The sequence below is a fragment of the Ursus maritimus genome, unplaced genomic scaffold (genome assembly GCF_017311325.1).
Source record: "Ursus maritimus isolate PB19 unplaced genomic scaffold, ASM1731132v1 scaffold_24, whole genome shotgun sequence".
NCBI lineage: Eukaryota > Metazoa > Chordata > Mammalia > Carnivora > Ursidae > Ursus > Ursus maritimus.
Genome location: NW_024424897.1, coordinates 22536721 through 22555658, shown reverse-complemented (window position 1 = coordinate 22555658; position 18938 = coordinate 22536721). Strand labels below are relative to the sequence as shown.

The 18938-nt window shown below is 58.1% G+C and overlaps 2 protein-coding genes across 2 annotated transcripts in view; one reads left to right on the top strand and one right to left on the bottom strand.

The window, feature by feature from the left end:
- Positions 1-6370, bottom strand: part of SRCIN1 (SRC kinase signaling inhibitor 1) — a 68616-nt gene extending 62246 nt beyond the window's left edge. The window contains exon 1 of the mRNA XM_040640727.1: positions 6247-6370. Coding sequence (XP_040496661.1) covers positions 6247-6370 — 124 coding nt within the window. The remainder of the gene's footprint in view (positions 1-6246) is intronic.
- An 8117-nt stretch (positions 6371-14487) lies between these two features.
- LOC121104892 (40S ribosomal protein S19-like) overlaps positions 14488-18938 on the top strand; it is a 6780-nt gene continuing 2329 nt past the window's right edge. The window contains exon 1 of the mRNA XM_040639817.1: positions 14488-14494. Coding sequence (XP_040495751.1) covers positions 14488-14494 — 7 coding nt within the window. The remainder of the gene's footprint in view (positions 14495-18938) is intronic.

The window sequence follows — 18938 nt, the reverse complement described above, 5'->3', positions numbered from 1 at the left end:
ACCCCCCCCCCCCCCCCCCCCCCGTGGGGGCGGAGTGGGCAGAGGGCAGCCCTGGAGAGCCTGCAGAAGGGCCGAGTCTTTCTCTGAAAGGGCTTCAGTGAGCCGTGGAATGCCTTCCCAAATGAGATGGGATCGTTAATTCTTCCCCAATGAGGCAGATGCTGGTGCCTAGGGTGACGCCACAGATGCCCGCTGTGTCTGCAATTATCACAAGCCCTGGGGGGGGGGGGAGCTGGCAGGATACCCTCCCACAACCACCTCCTAGGCCCTGCACGGACAGCTCTTGCTAGGCCTCTCCAGAGCAGTCTCTGGGTTTAGGTTGCTCTATGGGGTCTCTGGGTCTGAGGGTTCCCTACGGGGCCCCTGGGTTGGGGGTCTCCAGCAAGTTCTGTGGCTGGGGTGGAAAAGAAGCCAGTGTGCTGGGATGGGGAGGTGCGCAGAGGTGAGGAAGGCAGGCTTGGGAAAAACCCAGCTCCTTCCCAGTCTTACAGGACTCCATGCCGGGACATGCAGTCAACTGGGCCAGGTGGTTGAGGCTACGGGGAGCCAGAAAAAGGTTGTGGGGGAGAAGAGCCACCCTCGGGCAGAGCCTCCGAGGAAGAAAATACGGACTGGATTCTAGTCCCTGAATGGAATGGAATGTAGCAAAGCCAAGGCTGCCATGACGGGAGGAAAACAGCGAGTTCCTGATTCAGATGGCTGAATCCTAGGGCCACTCCCTTATCCACCCTCTGGGTTGAGAGGGTAGACTTAGGCAAAACGGGCCTTTGGAGCACGAGGGACTGCTTGCAAGGGGTATGAGTGTGTGTGTGTGTGTGTGTGTGTGTGTGTGCGCGCGCGTGTGTGTGTCTGACTACCTTCGAACGCATGTGCCAATATTCTCTTGGGCCAAATCTCCATTTTTCCAGGTTTAGCTGGAACTTGGAAATATTCCCCCCCCCCCTGTGGAGAGGCATGTTTTATCTCAGGGGAGAGGAGGGGGGTAGAACTTGTGACAGCTGGAAAAGAACTTAGAGATTCTCTAGTTCCACCCTCTCTTCTCACACCAAGGATGCTGAAGACCAGAGCAGACAACTAACTTGCCCAAGGTCACACAGCAGGAGGGAAGGCAGGCCACCTGATCCTGGTCCAGGGCTTGCTCTTCCCACTGCACTCCACCTCTCTGCCCTGGGGGCTCGAAGAGTGACTACCTGGTTCCCTTCTCCTCCCCAGCAGGGCTGCAACGCTCTCTCATGGACCCCTGTACCCTGTACTCAGCCAACCACAACAGCCCCACGAGGTTAAACTGGATCTGTCAAGCTCCTCAGGATAGCCCAAAGGTCATCTCAAAGGTCATGCCAACCAGTCCCCTGCCCTTAGGTACACCAGCCTACTCACGCTCACACACACCTATCACTGAGGTCAAAGGCCACCAGAGCTCCCCACCTTAGAGCGTTTCCCCCTCCCCACCCCCTGGGAGGTTTTCTTTCCTATCTAACCTCTATTTCTCCTTCTGCAACGTGGGCCTGTTTCCTTTCAAGCTGTCCCAGGCAAAGACAGGGGGGAGGGGAGAAGAATATTTCCTCACCCTCAAACCCTTCTGTTTGCCCACCCGCAACAGAGCGGATGAGGGCAGGGTGTCCCCGGGGTGGCTGGGCCCTGAGCCCAGTGCCTGCGTGAGGCATGAGGAGTGCGCTGGGGGAACAGCAGCCTGAGTGTGGGAGAAACAGCTCTTCTGGGAACTGTCCCTCCAAGTCCCCATCCCCTGCAAAATCCTAAGTCTGGAGGTTAAGGGAGGTCTTTTCTGGTTTCAGAGACATCTGTTCTCTCTGCCACACCATTTATTGAATGTTTAATACATATCAAGCAATGCGCTGGACATTTTCATCTACGATTACATTTCATCTTCGCAGCAATCCCACGGTCAGAAACGAATCTGCCCCCTGGGACGGTCCGCCTCTAAGACTAAATCTAACCTTGATCCCTCTTGTGTCATCTACTCTGGCCCAGTCCTCCTTGGCAGTGGAGGCCATGTCTGCTTCTGTCTTCAGATATTCTCGCCATGACTCAGGGGCCCCACATTATCTTCTTGGCCTTGCCCCACGTGCTGGGCATTATAGGGGTGAAAACAGCAGAGACAGGACTGGGGGCTGGGCTCCATGACACTGGCCCGTGCCAGACAGAGCTCAGACCAGGAGGCCGGGGAGGAGGCTCTGGGGGCAGTCCCCGCAAGACACTGGGCTGATGGAGGTGGGGACAGAACCAGGGGCAGCAGATTCTCTCTCCCTGATGATGTCTGTGACCCTTATAGGGAGCATGGGGCTTCACGTTCTATGTGGTAACTAGGCAGGGACCAGAGAGGCAATGAGCTAGCCCTCTCTGTGACCAGCTCTCGGGTCCGAGTTTCAACCCACAGATACCCAGAGCCCAGGGGCCTGAGCAGAAGTGGGCAGGGCTACAAGACAGTGTGACCTGTCCTGGGCTGTGGGGAGGAGCTGACACCGGAGGAGGGACTCTTACACCTGGCTAAGCTCCTTGGCATCTAGAGGGTACTCAGGCTCTGGGAATGGAGGAGGGAAACCCCCAGGCCAGCCTCGGTGGTGGGGTTTCATACACCCCATGGTAGCCACAGGCAACTTCAGTAAATTCACACAGCACTTGGCTTCCCTGTTTGGACCTTCTGTAGCAGGGGTGGTGAGGGTAGGGATCCCCTCCATTGGGGCTACCCCCCATCCGGCCTCCAGCATGTCCGGAACTCAGGGACCAGACCCACCTCCCCAGGAAATGCTCAGGCCTCAGCTGCCACCCCCACCTAGGAGATTCTAGCAGTGAAAGCATGGGCCAATGGGCAAGGGAAGTCAGAATGGTGGGTGGGACTCTGGTCCTTGTGGGTGGCACCTTCCCCCTTCAAGCAGGCACCATTAATATATGCAAAGCATATGCAAATCACCCAGAAGAGAGACACAACATCCACGGAATGTCAGAAGAGACCTTGGAGATGATCCAGCCCACGCCCCCTCATTTCACAGGTGAGGAAAGAGGCCCGAATCAGGCAGGGACTTGCTCAAGGTCACTTGGACATTTGGGTACTGAGGAAGAATGGGAGCGAGGTCCCTTTACTCAGAGTCTGGTGCTCTTTCCACGACGGTCCTGTCTTTTATCTGGGAGGTTGACAAGATGGCCAAGAGGGCACGGAGCAGGTGGGGGGGGGGCCTGGATGGGGATTGAGGAAGGCCTACTAGAGACCAGGGGTGAGGGCCGGGGATAGGGCCCCTCCCTTCCCACCTCTGAGCCTGGAAACGGTGTGGGTGTGAGGGGAAGAGTGCACAGGGCAGCAGCAACGCCTGAGACTGTGGGGGACCAGAGGGGTGGAGGGGCCGAGGCCAGAGGCGCTGGTTTCCGGCAGCCAAGCAGCAGAAGGCAGCAGGAAAACGGGAGTGTCTGAAGCCCAATGTCAGGGCAAGGAGCCTGCTGTGGTGCGGGGAGGGGGATGGTGCCCTCGCCACACACACATCTCCAAGTGCTCAGCAGCCCCCTTCCGCTTGGACTCTGATAACTATGGCACCTGACAGACCGTAATAGTCAAGCCAGACCCATCCCTTCAGTGGCTGCAGCTGCCCTCCACCCTCCACCTCCCCACTTGGCTTCTCAACCTTCCAGACAGTCCTAGAAAGCAGGACCAATGCTGGGGGGAGGGAGATAGACAGATGGGAGGGGGCAGACAGAGTGAGAAAAGGGGAGACAAGGTGGGGAGAGAGAGAGAATGAAGTGCAGAGCAGGAGAAACTGAGGGGCGGAGAGAAGGGAGGCCAGGGGGAAGAAGTGGGGAAGACTGAGGGGCATGGGGTGGACGGGGGGCGGGGGGGGGGCGATGGTGGGAGCAGCGGAGCAGAGAGAGAGGGCTCCCAGCTTCTGGGACTGAAGGAAAGCTGGAGCCTGGGTATCAGGCATAAGAGCCCTCGACACTGTCTGGCAGGAGATGGGGACCAAGCCCTTGCCCCTCTGCCCACCTCCTCAGCAATTCCGGGGCTGCCAGGAAATCAGTCCCTCCTCCTCTGCCTCCCTCCCTCCCTCTCTCCCTTGGGGCAGCCGCCAAATCCGAAGCCTTCATCTCTGCTTTTCAGAGCTGGGAATGAAAGAAGGGGAAGCGAGTGCAGCCCTCAAACCCGCTGACGGCCAGATTTTTATTATCTTTGCTCGAATGGGCCCTAGGAAGCCAACAAGGGATTCTTCAAAGAGCATCTGAGTGGCTCATTGAAGCCTGCACCTGCACCAGCCCACCCACAACAGGCAGTCGGGGCTTGGGGGGCACAAGCTGTCCCCCAACTCCCACCAAGCCCAGAGACCAGATTCGAGGCTGCCAGGAGCCTCACTCTCCGCTCTCTGTGCCTAGGCAGGGGCCACTGGCTCAGGCAGCCAAGGCTCAAAGGCCACACCCAGGCCTGCTGGGCCTCTGAAGCAGTCTCTGTCCCTCTCTGGGCCTTGAGGACACAAGCGAAGGAAGAAACTGGATCTCCTTGCCAGGGCTAGAGGAGATAAGTGCTTGGGATTCCTCGAAAGAGAAGCTTTTAAGGCGAGCCCTAGGTCTTTCCCCTGAACTCTCCGCCTGCCCCACACCCACAGGCCCCCTCTGCTGCCTCCTGACTCCCCTTTGCAGGACCCACCCAACCACAACTGCCCCTCCATTCCAGAGCCCCAGGCCCACCATTCAGTATGCTCCTGAACCCCAAACACCCCTCCCTCCATCCAGATCCTCAACCCCGCTCCCTTCTTTCCCCAAGACCTAACCTGGAGTGGGGGTGGGGCCAAAAGAGACCTGGTACTTTAAAAGAGCCCAGCCCCCTCCCTCCTAAGCTTGGGTTTTGTCAGAAAAAGCCAAGGTTGGCACTGTGCAGACAGTAGCCATGCCACCCCCACCTCCCAGCTCTGACCACACCGTTGAGATCGATGCCCGCAGCCAAAGAAGGAATCAATGGTTCTAATTAAACCCTTTTTCCAGGGTGGGTCCTTGGCCAGAGAGAGAGAGAGAAAGAGAGAGCGTCTGAGGCTCTGCATCCCAGCACCCAACGCTGTACCCTGTACATCTTTAAGAAACCTGGAGCTCAGCAGTAATCAGGCCACAAAGACCCCAGACACCCCCCCCTCCGCCCCATTAGATGAGGAGGCAAGCAGAAGGCCTGGGGTGGGGGCAGGCCTCCTGATGGCTCATTCCCAGGGATCCTTCCCCTAGGAGAGCTCCCCCTCTCCACTCAGCCCTGCCTAAGGACCACAGTTGCTTCTTCCAGATCCCCAGAGCACACGGGGGACCCACATCTCCATCCCAGCCCTGAGGGTCATCAAAGAGAATCGGCCATCATGGTAAGGGCGGAAGGAACAGAGCGGCGGTGGGGGGGCACTGGACAAAGACCCTCTTGTCCCCAAGGCACAGTGGCAAGAAGCCAGGGCAAAGCCTTTGCACTCGTTGCCAATGGTGCCTGGGTGCCAGGCAATCTGGGTGGAGGGGGGGGGGATCTTATTCTTGCAACCCCCTCCCCTTACGCCCCGAGCCCTCACCCTGAAGCCTTGCTTCTCCACCAGGCCACCAGCTAAGTCTCTGCCCCAACAACTCTTAGCTCGCCTGGAGCCCTCCTTCCTGTGTGAATGCCAGGCCCTGACACTTGCTCGCAGTGGCCCCAACACCAACCAGAACCAGCAAAAACCCTCATGCATAAACCCAAACTGTCCCCCACATACATACACACACGCGCAACCACGCCAGAGAAACCACCACGACAGCTGCCACCAAGAATGACAGAGCTTCACATTTTCATAGTGACAGCCTCCATCAAATGCATCATCAATTCTTTAAAACCAGCAAGAGGGATAGGGAAGGGAATGAGAGAAACTGAGGCATGAAGTTAGACAGCAAAGCAGTTGGCTCAAGGTCACCCAGACCAAGATATCCAGAGTCAGGAAGAAGGTATCCCCCTCCCACCCCCCACAAAGTGCTCAAACCCCACACCAAGGAGCGTTCAGACCTACAAGTCCAAAGTCTGGTTAGCTATCCTCCACTCCCAGTCCTCATCTGTTTCCCCTTCCCCCAAACAACAGTAGCTCTGATATCTCCTGAGAAGGCTTCATCCAGGAGCCCTCCGACAGCACCAAGCGAGGGGTGGGGGGACACTTCCCTTAAAGTTGGGGGCTGCAGGACCTGCAGCTTCCATAGTATTTAGAGAGAGGGAAAAACAGTCCGGGATCTCCTCCTTGCAGGATCCTTGTTTCTGCTCACCTGGTTCCCCTCGGCCCCCGGGGTCCCTCGGTCCAGACTCCTCCCTAGGAGATCGGGCGCTGCCCTCAGCTGTCCTCTCCCACCAGGCCAGGGCAAAGCGCCGGAGGCACTGCCAGGGCTGCATGGGGAGGGGTGGGGCGGGGGGGCTAGCACTAGCAGCCGCACACGCCCCGCCGGGCCCTGCCAGCCGAGCTGCGGAGGCACCCGGCCGGCCCCCTCTGCTTCCACCAGCATCCTGCTGCCCCCACCGACAGGACTCGGAGCTGGCCCCGGAGCTTCTGACGTAGCAGGGGGGTGCGTGGGAGGGGAGGGGGGGCTATGGCGCGTCCCCTCCCCAGCCCCGCCCTCTGCCCCTCGGCTTCCAGCGGTCCCTACCTCCTCACTCACCCTGGATGCTCTCCCCAGCTGGGGGCGCCCTCCCCTGCCCTCTGGCCTCCGCAGGGGGAGGGCTTAAGATCAAATAGCCCCTCCCCCAACCCCTCCCTCTTATGGGCCCTCCCCACCCGCCAGCTGAGCGGGGAGCTGGTCCCCAGTTTCTGCAACTGCTGCCTAGGCTCTGAGGTCTCTAGGGCTAGGGCCTCGAGGTGAGGGGGGCGGGGGGGGGAGAAATACAGGATCGTATCCTGGCAACACAGCCAACCCCAGAATGCACTCACCCCCTTCTTCCCTGGGGGGCTGGCGCAAAGCGCCTGCCACCACCGTCCAAGTGCATTCACCCCATTCTGGGACCGAGAGAGGCCTTTGAGCCCCCACCACCCCATCCCACCCCGTCCATCCTCTCCTCCACAGGATTGGCACCACTCCCTCCACCCTCTCCTCCTTCCTTTCCCCCCCCCTCCCTCCACACGTACCCCTTTAAATTTTCACCCCTCGGGCCCCCTCCCCCGGGCATCACGAGGCCCTCCCCGCTCGGTCTCCAGCCTTGCCAATTCCAGACCCCCTCTGGTCCCAGGACTCTCGTCGCCCGGGTCCGTCTCCCAAGACTGCACGCCGCGGTCCCCTGCCCCCCCAACACCTGCGCCCCAAGCATCCCTAGCCCCACCGGCCGCCGCCTCCCCGGCCCGGCCGCCGCCCCCGCCCCCGGCCGAGGGGAAAACACACAAAGAAAACAGAAATACCTTCCACTTAAGCATGGAGGCACATTAGGGAGGAGAGAGACAGGGACATGCCTTGGGACGGAGCGTTCCCCATCGGGCGGGGGCGCGGGGGGCGGGGGCCCCGGGCCGGCCTGCCTGGCGCTCGCCCTCTCGCCGCCTCGCGGGCTCCTCGCTCGGCCCCAGCCCCGGGGCGCGGTGCCAGGCGGGCGGGCCGGGGGCGCGGGCCCCGCCGGGGTGGACCAGCTGGGAGGGCGCCGGCGGCCGGGCGTGTGGGTGCGCGCGCGCGCGGGCGTGTCACCGAGTGTGCGAGAGCGAGTGTGTGTGTGTGTGTGTGTGGGCGCGCGCGCGGGCTGGCGCGGGTGTGTCACTGCGGGCGGGAGCGCGCGCGGCGCGGGCACCCGCGTGTGGCCGGAACGTACAAAGGGCCGCCCGGGGTGGCGGGGAGCGGAGGCGCGGAGGGGGCGCTGCGCCTCGCGCCCTCCAGCTGCACGGCGGGATCCCGCGGCGCGCGGCCGGGCCAGGGGTGCGGGGCGCGCTCACGCTCCCCTCCACACTCCACCTGCTTCTCCCACCCCAAGCAATCCTCGCACCACCACCACCGAGACAAATACCTAAGGCCCGGGACCGGCCTCGGAGGAGGAGGCGGGGGGTGCACCTCTAGGGTGGGGGACTTCTCGGTCTCCAAGCCCCGGAGCGCCAGGGGATGGGAAGCGTTCGGAGAGGAACCGGGCGGGGAGGCAAGCGGAGCGGCGGGACCGGGGACCCACTTTTCAGCCAAGGTGACCTCCGAAAGCCACAGCCACCCTATGCAAGGAGAGTCTGGACCCTCCTCTGCCTCTGTCGGGACGCCCCCACTCCCCCGCTCCTTAGACTCGGCTCAGCCTCAGGGATCCAGTCCCCCGGCGCCCCCTGCTGGGCTGTGTCCTTGCCCCCAGCTCCGGTTGCGGCCCCTCCTGCAGGCGTCTGCTGGAACTGCAGAGGGCCGTGTTCGGAGTGAGGGGAGTCAGCTCCTCTGTCAAGTAGGACCCCAAAGGGGCGCGCTCCAGCCCGTTCTCACACCTCGCTTGGCTCTGCCGCGGCCACCTCCAAGGCAGCATGCAGGCGCCAGCTCTGCCCCGCCCCCGCTTTATTCCCACCCCCTCCTTGTCCCACCCTGGCCCACCTGTTGGCTCCCCGGACTGCTCCGGCTCTGACCAGCACTGACCCCGACCCCTCGTCCTGTGCTGGTGGCTTGCTTCCTCTCTCCCTCCGCTTCTCTGTCCTGTCCCTCCTCTCCCAAGCTGCTCTCGGGGAGGAGAAGGTGGACTGAGTCCCCTGCCCCTTTTGTTTACTCCTGGCATTCCCAAAGCTACTTTAGATGGAGCAGGAAAGGGGCACAGGACCTCTCTTCAATATAGGACACAAGGCAGAGTGGCAGGCAGGCAGCCAGGCAGGAGAGAAGACCCCACCCCAAATGACAAACCGGTTTCCCCACTTCCTGGTCGACCAGGTTGCAGCCTTAATCTAGGCTCTCCCATTTTCCTGCCCGCCCCCAGGCCTGCCCCTGAGCCAGGCACATGCCCGGCTGGGGGCAAGTCCCAGATGCCCCTTGAGATTGATCTCCAATTGCAGTAACTTAGGTGGTAGGGCCAGGGCAGGAGGGGGAGGGGGCCTTTCCCAGCTCCAGCAGGATAGCTCCGGAGGGCAGCCAAGAGCCATGTCTCAGACACACCGTCTGGGCACACGACCCCAGCAGTCGGCACCCTGACTTCTCCTGTCCTGGGCCAGCTGCCTCTCCTTCTGCCAACTGGACGGTGCCCATCTTTTGGCCTCTAAGCACACAGCGGGCACTCTTCCAGCTCCCTGCCTGGCTGTCTGCCCAGGATGGGCATGGGAGGCAGCAGGCCCTGTGTAGAGGAGGGGGCGGCGTGGGGAGGGGTGGCTTCCCCCCAGCTGCTCGGACACCGCCTCCCACACCTCTCAGAGCCTACAGGCTGGGGACTCAAGCTTCTGCTCCTCCATTCAGAAGTCTGATTCAACTACACAGACTCTCCCCTTTCCTCTCCCTGTCAGGTTCCCCCTAAGACGGGGTCTCTTCCCTGCCCCACTTTGTGCCCACCTAAGGGTAGCACGGCTGAAATCCAAACCCAGATCTGCCTGACTCCAGAGCTCCCAGCCCCTTTCCCAGCACCAGAAGCACCTCCCAACCTCGCGCACTGCGGGAAGCCGGGGCCAGCCTCTGTGGCTGGAAGAGAGCCGGGCTCAGGAGCGTGGCTGGGGGTTAAGACATGCGGTTATGTCAAGGTTAAGGAACTGGGCATTAGCCCTGGATGAGGACCAGAAAGATGCTTGCCCAGTGACGTGGAGATTTTTCTGCGCTTACGATAAATGCCAAGAAGCCCCTGGTTCGGAGACTGGGGGGAGAGGCTCTGTCAATCAGTCCCCAGAAAGTGGGAACAGTTCCAAAGGTGTCAGCAGGACAATGCTTCCATCTTTCCCCACTCCGAGGTGACCTCCTGCATTAGGAGGGCTCCAGGATCCTGACCTGAGCAGAAGGCAGACGCTTGACCACTGAGCCACCCAGGCGCCCCTGCAGCTCACTTCTTAAAGATGAACCCTTGACATTTCTCAACATCTGCATAGCCGTGATTTCATTTGACCCCCTATTCCCTTCAACTACTTCAACCACACCCGCCCAACCCAGGACAGCGGGGTGCCATAGAGGGGTGAGAAGAGATACAGCTTCTCAACAGAACAAAGACCCTGAGACCCCACAGTGAGCCAGAGGGCGGATGGCATTGACCGCACGAGATTCTCTGGCCCACCCCCAGGGAACACAGGTTCCCGGCCCCCATCACATCTCCAAAGCAGAGTCTCCTGTGGTAGGAAAAAGGCCGGGAAGCCATCACCACTGATCAGGGGCAGAGCAATGCAGGTATTATTCCTCCAGCCCAGAGACGAGAGAATTGCTTCTGGAAGCTGGCATGGTGCCCAGGCACAAGCCGTGTGCCAGCTGCCTCCACCTGAGATGCCTCAGGTGCCACCCCACCCCCACTCTCATTCCCCAACAGGTGACTTCCCTCTGGCCCTCCTCCCCTGCCTCTCTGGCCTTGCTCTTGGTCGGGAGGGGGCAGCTGGCGTGTTTGAGGGATCCACAAGGGCAGAGTTGAAGCGAGCTTCTCACACACCAACCCGCGGCCCCCTTGCCTCTTCCTGGGAGCCTGCAGGAGGGAAGTTATGGGGGAGCACGCTAGAGGTGAGAATTCTCGGCCTCTCCTTCCCCAAGGTACAGTCAGAACACGGAGTGCACCTGGACAAACATCTGGGTAGGAAAAGGGACATGGGGGGGTGGGCAGAGAGGGGCACGGGGCCTCTAGGGAAAGGCACAGGAAAACGATGACGTGGAAACGATGGCTGGGATAAGCTGGACTGCTCACTCTGCCACAGTGGAACCCTTCCCCCCCACCCAGATCCTAGAGAAAGCCCCACCCCCCCACCCGCCAGCGGGGCTCTTTCCAGCCAGCGCATTTCAGGAGCCCGCTTTAGACCATCCACACTCCAGCAAGGGTGGCCCCCAGGCAGTGAGGGAACTGTGATGAGGCCCTGTTCTGGAGAGAGTGATGGGGGCGGGAGGGACGGTGACCTGGCATCTGGGGCAGAAACTGGCAGGGGTGGGGGAGGTGAGGAGGAGGACGGTCTTCCCTCTGCCCCAGGCCTGCACCTTCTGACCACAGAAGAGTGCCCAAAAGCCCCTACAAGGTCTCCTCTTGAATTCCTGGCCCTCCCATTCCCCCTCCCACTCTATAGGAGAGGAGTGAATAGCAGTCAATTTCAAAAGACCGTCCCTCATTCCCTGCGGTCCTCCCTCTCCGGCTTCTTATTGTAATGAATGCTAATGATCCTCCGTAATTGATGCCCTCATTAGCACATCAAACCCACTTTCTGAAGAATGGAGAGAGAATGTGGGAGGGGGGTTCTCTGGGGTCCTGACTGTAGCCACCTCCAGTGAAAGAAATTCATCCTGGTGCTTCCAGCAGAGAGGGACCCCAGGTTGAGGGACTTTCAGCAGGAAGCCTAGATGTCCCTCTGATTAGCAGTTTTCTGAGCCCAAGTCTCTGTCTTCCCTGTCAGATGGCAGGCAAGGGTCCTACCTCCGCCATCAGACTGGGAGCGCTGAGTCACCCTCGTTAACTAGGGCCCCCCTCAGGGGCGTGCAGTGGTTCTTACACTAGAGCGAGGGTCAGAATCACTGGAGGGCCTGTCAAAACAGGGACTGCTGGGCCTGCTCCTGAAGTTTCTGATTCAGTAAGTTTGAAGAAGGGCCTGGGAATTTGCATTTCTAACAAGTTTTCAAATACTGCTGCTTTTGCTGCTCTGGGCCCCACTTTGAGAACCAATGGGGGGGCGGGGGGGACTTTCTTCTTGTTTTCCCAGCTTAGAGCTTGGGCTGCTGATGCAGCTTGACTGGCAGGTCACCACAGGGCCTGGCCCATGGACAGTCCTGGAGAACTTTGTGGCACGATGATGGCTCTTCTCCTCCCAAACCACCTCCCCTCAAACCAAGGCCAATTCCTGCCACATAAGCACCCCTGGAGACTCCTTTCTCCCCAGACTTTGACCTTTCGTCCTGAGGGACAGAGATGACCAGAACTGGATCCCTTGATCCCCAGCTTCGTGCCGCCGTGCTCTGTGCCACTGGTGTCAGTGGGTCTTCTGGGATGAGGAAGGAATAAAATGAAAGAGAGGGTTCCCAGCACCCCACCTCACTTTGCGGCTTACTGGGGCCTAAGTGGGGGAAGGGCTCATGGATATAGTCCATGAACATGAAAGTGCATGCGGTTCCCCACCCCCTTCCTTCCCACTCAGTTCCCGAGGCATAAGAAGTGCAGGTTGGGGTGGGGGACCGGGGAGGAGATTGGACCAGGAATATAAAGAAGCTCAGGAAAGGTGAAGGGAAAAGAGAAGAAAGATGAGGAGGGACCAGAGCAGGGAAGGGGAGGAACGGAGTCTGTATCTATCCTTGAGAGGACGAATTTCAAGCCACAGGGTCCAGGAGGACCACAAGCCCAACTCCTGAAAGACCACACCCCGCTTGGCTTTGAGGCTTTAGATTTCACCATCTGACCTACATGCCTTGGTGAAAAAGGGAAAGGCACCCTCCCACACCCCCACTCCAGCCAGCAGCCTCCCAGGCCTGCCAAGTAGCCTTAGAAGCCTATGGTGGGCGGTAGGGCAAAGGAGCAGGGATCATCCTGACCTATTTTACCCATAGCCCCCAGAATCCATCGGCCTTGCCTTCCCGGGGGACAGCAATCACCTGTTGAATAACAAAAGCAGGTGGAACCCTCTCGCACTTTGCTGGTGGGAATGAAAAATGGCTCAGCAACTATGGAAAACAGTTTGGCAATTCCTCAAAAAGCTACACACAGAAATACCACATGACCCAACAGCCTAAATGTCCTTTAGCAGATGAATGGATAAACAAGTCGTGAGCTCTGCCTATAATGGAATATTATCTGTCCCTAGAAAGGACCCAAGTACTAATAATACTCGCTCCAACTCGGATGAACCCTGAACACGTGCTAAGTGAAAGAAGCCAGACACGGGAGGTCATGTATTGTAGTATCCTGTGTATGTGAAATATTCGGAACAGGCAAGTCCATTGAGATCTGCCTGTAGGAGGAGGAAGAAGAAAATGGAGAGCGACCACGTGACGAAATGCCTCCCGCTTAGAGGAGGTGGTAACCGCACAACACCGTGAATGCGCTAAATGCCACCGAGTTGTTCACTTTAATTTCATGTGATGTGAATTTCACCTCAAAAAAGAAAAAGTAGTAATGGAAGTGGGAGTTTTCCAGGGAGTTCATTAAGTCGATCCACCTGCAGGGTCTACCTGCTCTCGAAACAGGGGCTTGTGCCCTGGAGTCACAGCCTTTCTGATGCCCTGGGCCCTGGGCGTCTGCTCGGAAGACTCAGAAGATGCTTTCGGGGGCGGGGGGGGGGGCAGGATGCTGTTTTCTGGCCCCACGCTGCCTCTCCCTGAAGCCTCCCCCTTGCCTGGCTCGCACCCCAAGAGAGGCTCCCTTTCACCTTCTCGCTTCCTCAGCAGGCGGCAGGTGCAGGATGGCTGGGTTGGGGCTGAGGAGCTCGCTTCCCATGCGTGTCACCAGCTAACATTGTGCCATCCGCCCCAGAGGCAGACCCATCCCTCCCTGATCTTCTTGCTCTAAACCTTGCTTTAAAAGCTCTCCCATAGATGATTTTAATCACCCTCTAAATGAGCCCCCTGCTCTCTAGAACCTCACTCTTCCCCATCCCTTCTCCATGGCTGGGTCCTGGACGGGCTGCTCTGGGTGCAGGTGAGGCAGGGCGGGGTCCCGGGATGAATCAGGCACATCTGCTGCTCCCACTGCTCTAAAGCCCCCCTCTAGATCCTTCCACTCAAAGACCTTCAATGACTACTCCCTACACAGGGGATTGTGCCCTTTGAGGTCCCTTCACCCTTTGAGGTCCTGACAAAAGTTCTGCACCCTCTCCCTAGATAAATGAGCATCCATGCCCACCACAAAACAAACAAACAAACAAACAAACCAACCTGGGGCCCTCCCCGACCTCTGCAGCCCCTCCCAGGTCCCCTGGGGCAGAGCTACTCAAACCACAGACCAGTGCGGCCACAGGTTCACAAGATGAGTACAGAAATAGAGGGTAAATGTTGAGCAAACCACAGGGATTTGACATTGCCATAAGTCCAAGCACATGATCATTTTTACTATATTTTTTTAAGTGTGGGTTCACAGTCAATTGGAAATTGAACAATGAAAATGTCTCTCACCCCAGAGAGTTTGAAAAGCACTGCGCTAAGCATCCATTCACCTCCATTCATTCTCATGCCTGAGAATGTCGATACATTTCTTAGCCTGGCATTCAAGGCCCTCCAAATCTGTCCCCTAAATCTTTCCAGCCTTATCTCTGGCCACCTCCTGCAATACCACACACACACACACACACACACACACACACGTACGCACATACACACACACACCCGTGCGGGCTTGTGTGCATGTGTGCTCTGTATCTTCCCCTCGCACTTCAGCCTTTGCCCGTACTGTTCCCCACCATGGGGTTATCCTTTCCTTCCTCTGCACCTGTTGGCACCTGACTCCCGATGCCAGGTGCGGCTCACATCCCACTTCCTCAATGTAAAGCCTTCCCAAACTCTACCCCTGCCCTCCACACACGCGAACACATTCTAGCTGCAATTCCCTCTCCCCTGGGCTTTCGTAACACCCACTTAGCTTTATTTGTGGCCGTCCGTCTCCTCCTCCCAGGGCAGAGCTTTGGTCCCCTTGGTTCCCTCTGTCTTCTCCACCTTCCAGAGTATCCATGCTGTGTGGATTCTGAGAATCCTGCCTCCCTGACTCTCCCGGGTCTCTCCTGTGGCTGCTCTCCCAGTCCACCTGTTCCATGCTGGGCCTTCTGAGCCCCGAGCTCCTTCCCAAGATAGGACCTGGGCCTCCGTACCACTCCCTGCCCCACCCCTGGCTTCACCCTCCTTCCCCGGGGGTCGGCCTACAGCAATAACCACTGGTATATGAGGGGGGCCAAAAACCAGTGACATCCAAGATTTCCAGGACTGGGAAAAAGTTAATTTGACTTATTTTTTGAATAGGAAATCCTATTAAATCCCCACCACTGCTGCCACCCCAACCACCAGGGTCCAGCATCAGAAGCAAACACCATTCCCTGTTTCTTTGGCTTTTCGGGGCTTGCCCATGTGCTCACATTTCCTTTGTGTTCTCTTACCCAGACGGCAGGGTAGGATACACACTCGACAATTATAAACTGGACATTGTTCGAGGCACCTGGGTGGCTCAGTTGGTTGATCATCCGCCTTTGGCTCAGGCCATGATCCCAGGGTCCTGGGATCCCCTAGCCCTGAGTCCAGCTCCCCACTCAGGGGGAAGCCTGCTTCTCCCTCTCCCTCTCCCTCTTCCTCTGCCTACCGCTCCCCCTGCTTGTGCTCGCGCTCTCTCTCTGTCAAATAAATAAATAAATAAAATCTTTTTAAAAAAATAGAAATAAACTGGACATTGTTCTGCATCAGCACCTATAAAGGTACCCTGTTGGGGCCCCTGGCTGGCTCAGTTGGTACAACATACACTCTTGACCTCGGGGTTGTAAGTTCGAGCCCTGCGTTGGGTGTAGAGATTATTTAAAAATAAAGTCTTTTTAAAAATAAAATAAAGGCGACCCGCCGAGGGATATTTAGGCCATGTCTAAGGCAGGAGATATCCTGGTAATTACTTTAGTTCACACAATAAGAGCATATCTGTAGAATAAATTCCTGGAAGCGGAACAGCTGGATAAAGGGTATGCACATAATAAGTGTTTTAGATACGAACCATTATTCCTGTTTTCGCCCTGGTGTGTGGATCCATAGCAGCCAATCTTTCCCCACTTGGCCACTGACTTCTCTAGTTGTGTGCCTGCTGGGGAAACCAAGGCAGAGACTATCTCCCCTGCTCCCCCCAGCCCCCGACACACACGCACAGCATCCCAAATTGGGACCTGAAAGCAGAAGAAATCCAGCTTCATTGGTCAGGAAGTGTCCCAAGGATCTGCGCTCCTTGAGAAGCAGAGGGAAGCATGAGGTGTTAGCCTGAAAGGGGAGAAACTAAGCTAATGATCACTTCTCATGTGAAAGAGGAGCTAAGCCGAACGCTGAAGGGGCTCCATGTCAGCAAGAGAGACTGAGATTAGCTCCCAGGGTGAACTTTCTGCCAGTGCAGGAGGGGTGACAAGGGCCTGGCTCCAGCAAGGACTGCAGTGACCCTTACTCAGAGAGCATTACCCCAGGATTAAGGGTGGTGGCCCGGCCAGGCCTGCTGCGAGGCAGAGGGCTAGAGCAGGTGACCGCTTGAGCTGCCATGCAAGGACACGGCCTGGCCTAGGGGAACAGCCCGGGAACCGGATTAGTACGGCAGGGCCCCGAGCTTGACAGTCCTCACAGCAATCCCGTAATCCAGCCTCCAAGGAGGCCAACCAAGCATGATGAGGAGCCCACTTTGCTGATGAGAAAACCAAAGCCCAGAGAGGTTAAGACATTTGCCCAAGGCTTCACAGATGAAGCAGAACTTGAACCCAAGCCTTCAGCCCCCAAGTCCAATGGCCTCCACTGCCTTCCTGGGGCTGGAAGCTTCCCAAGATAGGTCCCAGGTCTCCGGCCTTGGTTCTGCCACCAACTTCTCTAGGTCCTTTGCGCCCTCACTCCTCCATGCCACCCTCCCCACCAACACCCCAACCACGCAGCTGCAGAGCAGGGTGGGGACGGCAGGGCGAGGCTGCAAATCCCTCTCCTGTCTAACAGCTGAGCTGAGAGAGGAAGACAGAGGTGGGAACAGGTCCCAAACTCCCATCTCACGTGTCCTCGCCCGTCTCGGTCCCAGACTCTCTCGTGATAGGAAAGTAGGCCAGTTTGGAATATGTCACAGATATTTTCGACATCCCCATCTGTACTACAGCTTCGCATGCAGCCAAGTGGGGCGGAGCCAGAACCTCCGTGCCGGATGAGGGGTACACCTGCTACCTCTGGGGCTCAGAGCCCAGATGGGGGAGGCGAACACGCCCAGGGGACCCTGAAGGGCACAGGGCACGTGTCCAGCAGCCTAGACCGGGCGGGGCAAAAGACCAGCCGTATCTGCGCTCTTCCCAGGGGAGCAGAAGCAGAACAGCTGTGTGATCTGTGGACACCATCGCGCTGCCCTGTGAGTGGTGTGCAGGGCTAGCCTGGGGGTGGAGCACTGAGGAGGGAGCAATTAGTCCTGCGGGGAAAGGGGTCTAGGGAAGCTTTAGGGAAGAGGTGACTGATATTTGAGCTGGGCCTTGAAAGGGGAGCAAAACTTTGCTGGGTGAAGATGCAGAGGGTTGGGGCGCCTGGGTGGCTCAGTCAGTTAAGCGTCTGCCTTCAGCTCAGGTCATGATCCCAGGGTCTTGGAATAGAGTGCCGCATTGGGCTCCCTGCTCAGGGGGGAACCTGCTCCTCCCTCTCCCTTTGCCCCTCCCCCCAGCTCAAGCGCGCACTCTCTCTCGCTCTCTCACTCTATCTCAAATAAATAAATAAATAAATAAATAAATAAATAAATAAATAAATAAATAAAATCTTTAAAAAAGAAGAAGAAGAAGATGCGGAGGGTGTTCCCCGCCAAGGGGTGTGTTTGGGGTGTGCTTCAGCCATTTTGTCTGGGGGGAGAGGGCCAACCATGGAGGCCCAGCAAGAGAGACTGGGCAGGGGTCGGGTGGCCCTGGAGAAGGAGCTGTTACGGTGACTGCCCAGCGAGGAAGCTTCTGGTTCACCTGCAAGTGCCCATGGAGGCTTTTAAGTTACAGGATTCAGAAAGAACATGCAGCTGTCAGCAGGGAGGGGTCACGGTGGGAGGGGCAGAGGTGCGGGGAACCAGGGAGGGTTCTCTTAGAGCCATCAGCTACCCTGACCAAGTCATTCTCCGGTGTGCTGGCAGGGGCACCGCTCCTGACTGGGGGAGGGGAGACTAAGGTGAGAAGTGAATTCCTTGCAGGAGTTAGAGGTCTGCGAGCTCCAAGGGGCTAGGTCGGGGTGGGGATTGCACATCAAGCCACTCTGCGGGAAAGGCCGGTAAAGGAGACGTCTGCACGCTGTGTTTAGGAAGCACCTACTGTGGGCACTTGGCAGCACCGCCTCACCTCACCCTTGCAGCAAGCCCCAGACGTAGGCCTGCTTTGAGCCTTTTGATCGACACAGAAACTGAAGTTTGGGTTTCAGGGGTCAAGAAGCAAAGGGAAGTATAAGTCCCTTCCCGAAGGTCTCACAGCTTATAAGTGGGGAAGAATCCAGGTCTGTCTGTCGCCAGAGTCCATCCCCTTCATCTCTCGCCACCTCCCAGATGAGAGCCAAGGCTCCCTCCCAGAGCAATAACTCAGGCCTCACCCCTCTCTCAGTCTCCACCCTGGACCAGGCCTCCAGGGCCCCACAGCAACCCGTGAGAGAGCCACACTCAGAGGAGCAAACGGAGCCTCAGAGACGTTAGTGACTTGCCAAGGACACAAAGCTAATTAGTGACAGAGGTGGGATTCAGATCCAGAGACCTTCTCCCACCAAATCACTCTGCCTCATTTCTCCCTGAGCACTTAGCTTCTTCTCCAGTTTCCTCATCTGTAAAATGGGCCCGGCGGGGAGGGTAGCGTTAGGGAGAGAACGCACAGATAAAAGCCACTTGGCACAGTACCCAACCTCACTCAAACTTCAACAAATATTCGCTGAGCACCTACTAGGAACAGGACCCTCTTGAAGCTTTTGGGAGGCAACAGGTAACAGAAACCAGCCCCTGCTCTCCCGAGGAGGATACTGAGACGAGGGTTAGGAGGAGAACGGGCTAAAGACACAGAGAAAGCGCTCCGCAGTCGCACCCACTTAAGTCCTCCCTACTGGTTGTAGGAGCTTGGGTTCTGGGGCTCTCTGCATCTGGATCTAGCCAACGGGAGGAACACAGAAAGAGGCCAGCCTCCCAGGTGAGCAGCCCTCCTCCACCTCCCATGACACCATCGAAGCCTTTCCTCCCCTGCCCCCCCCCCCCCCCCCCC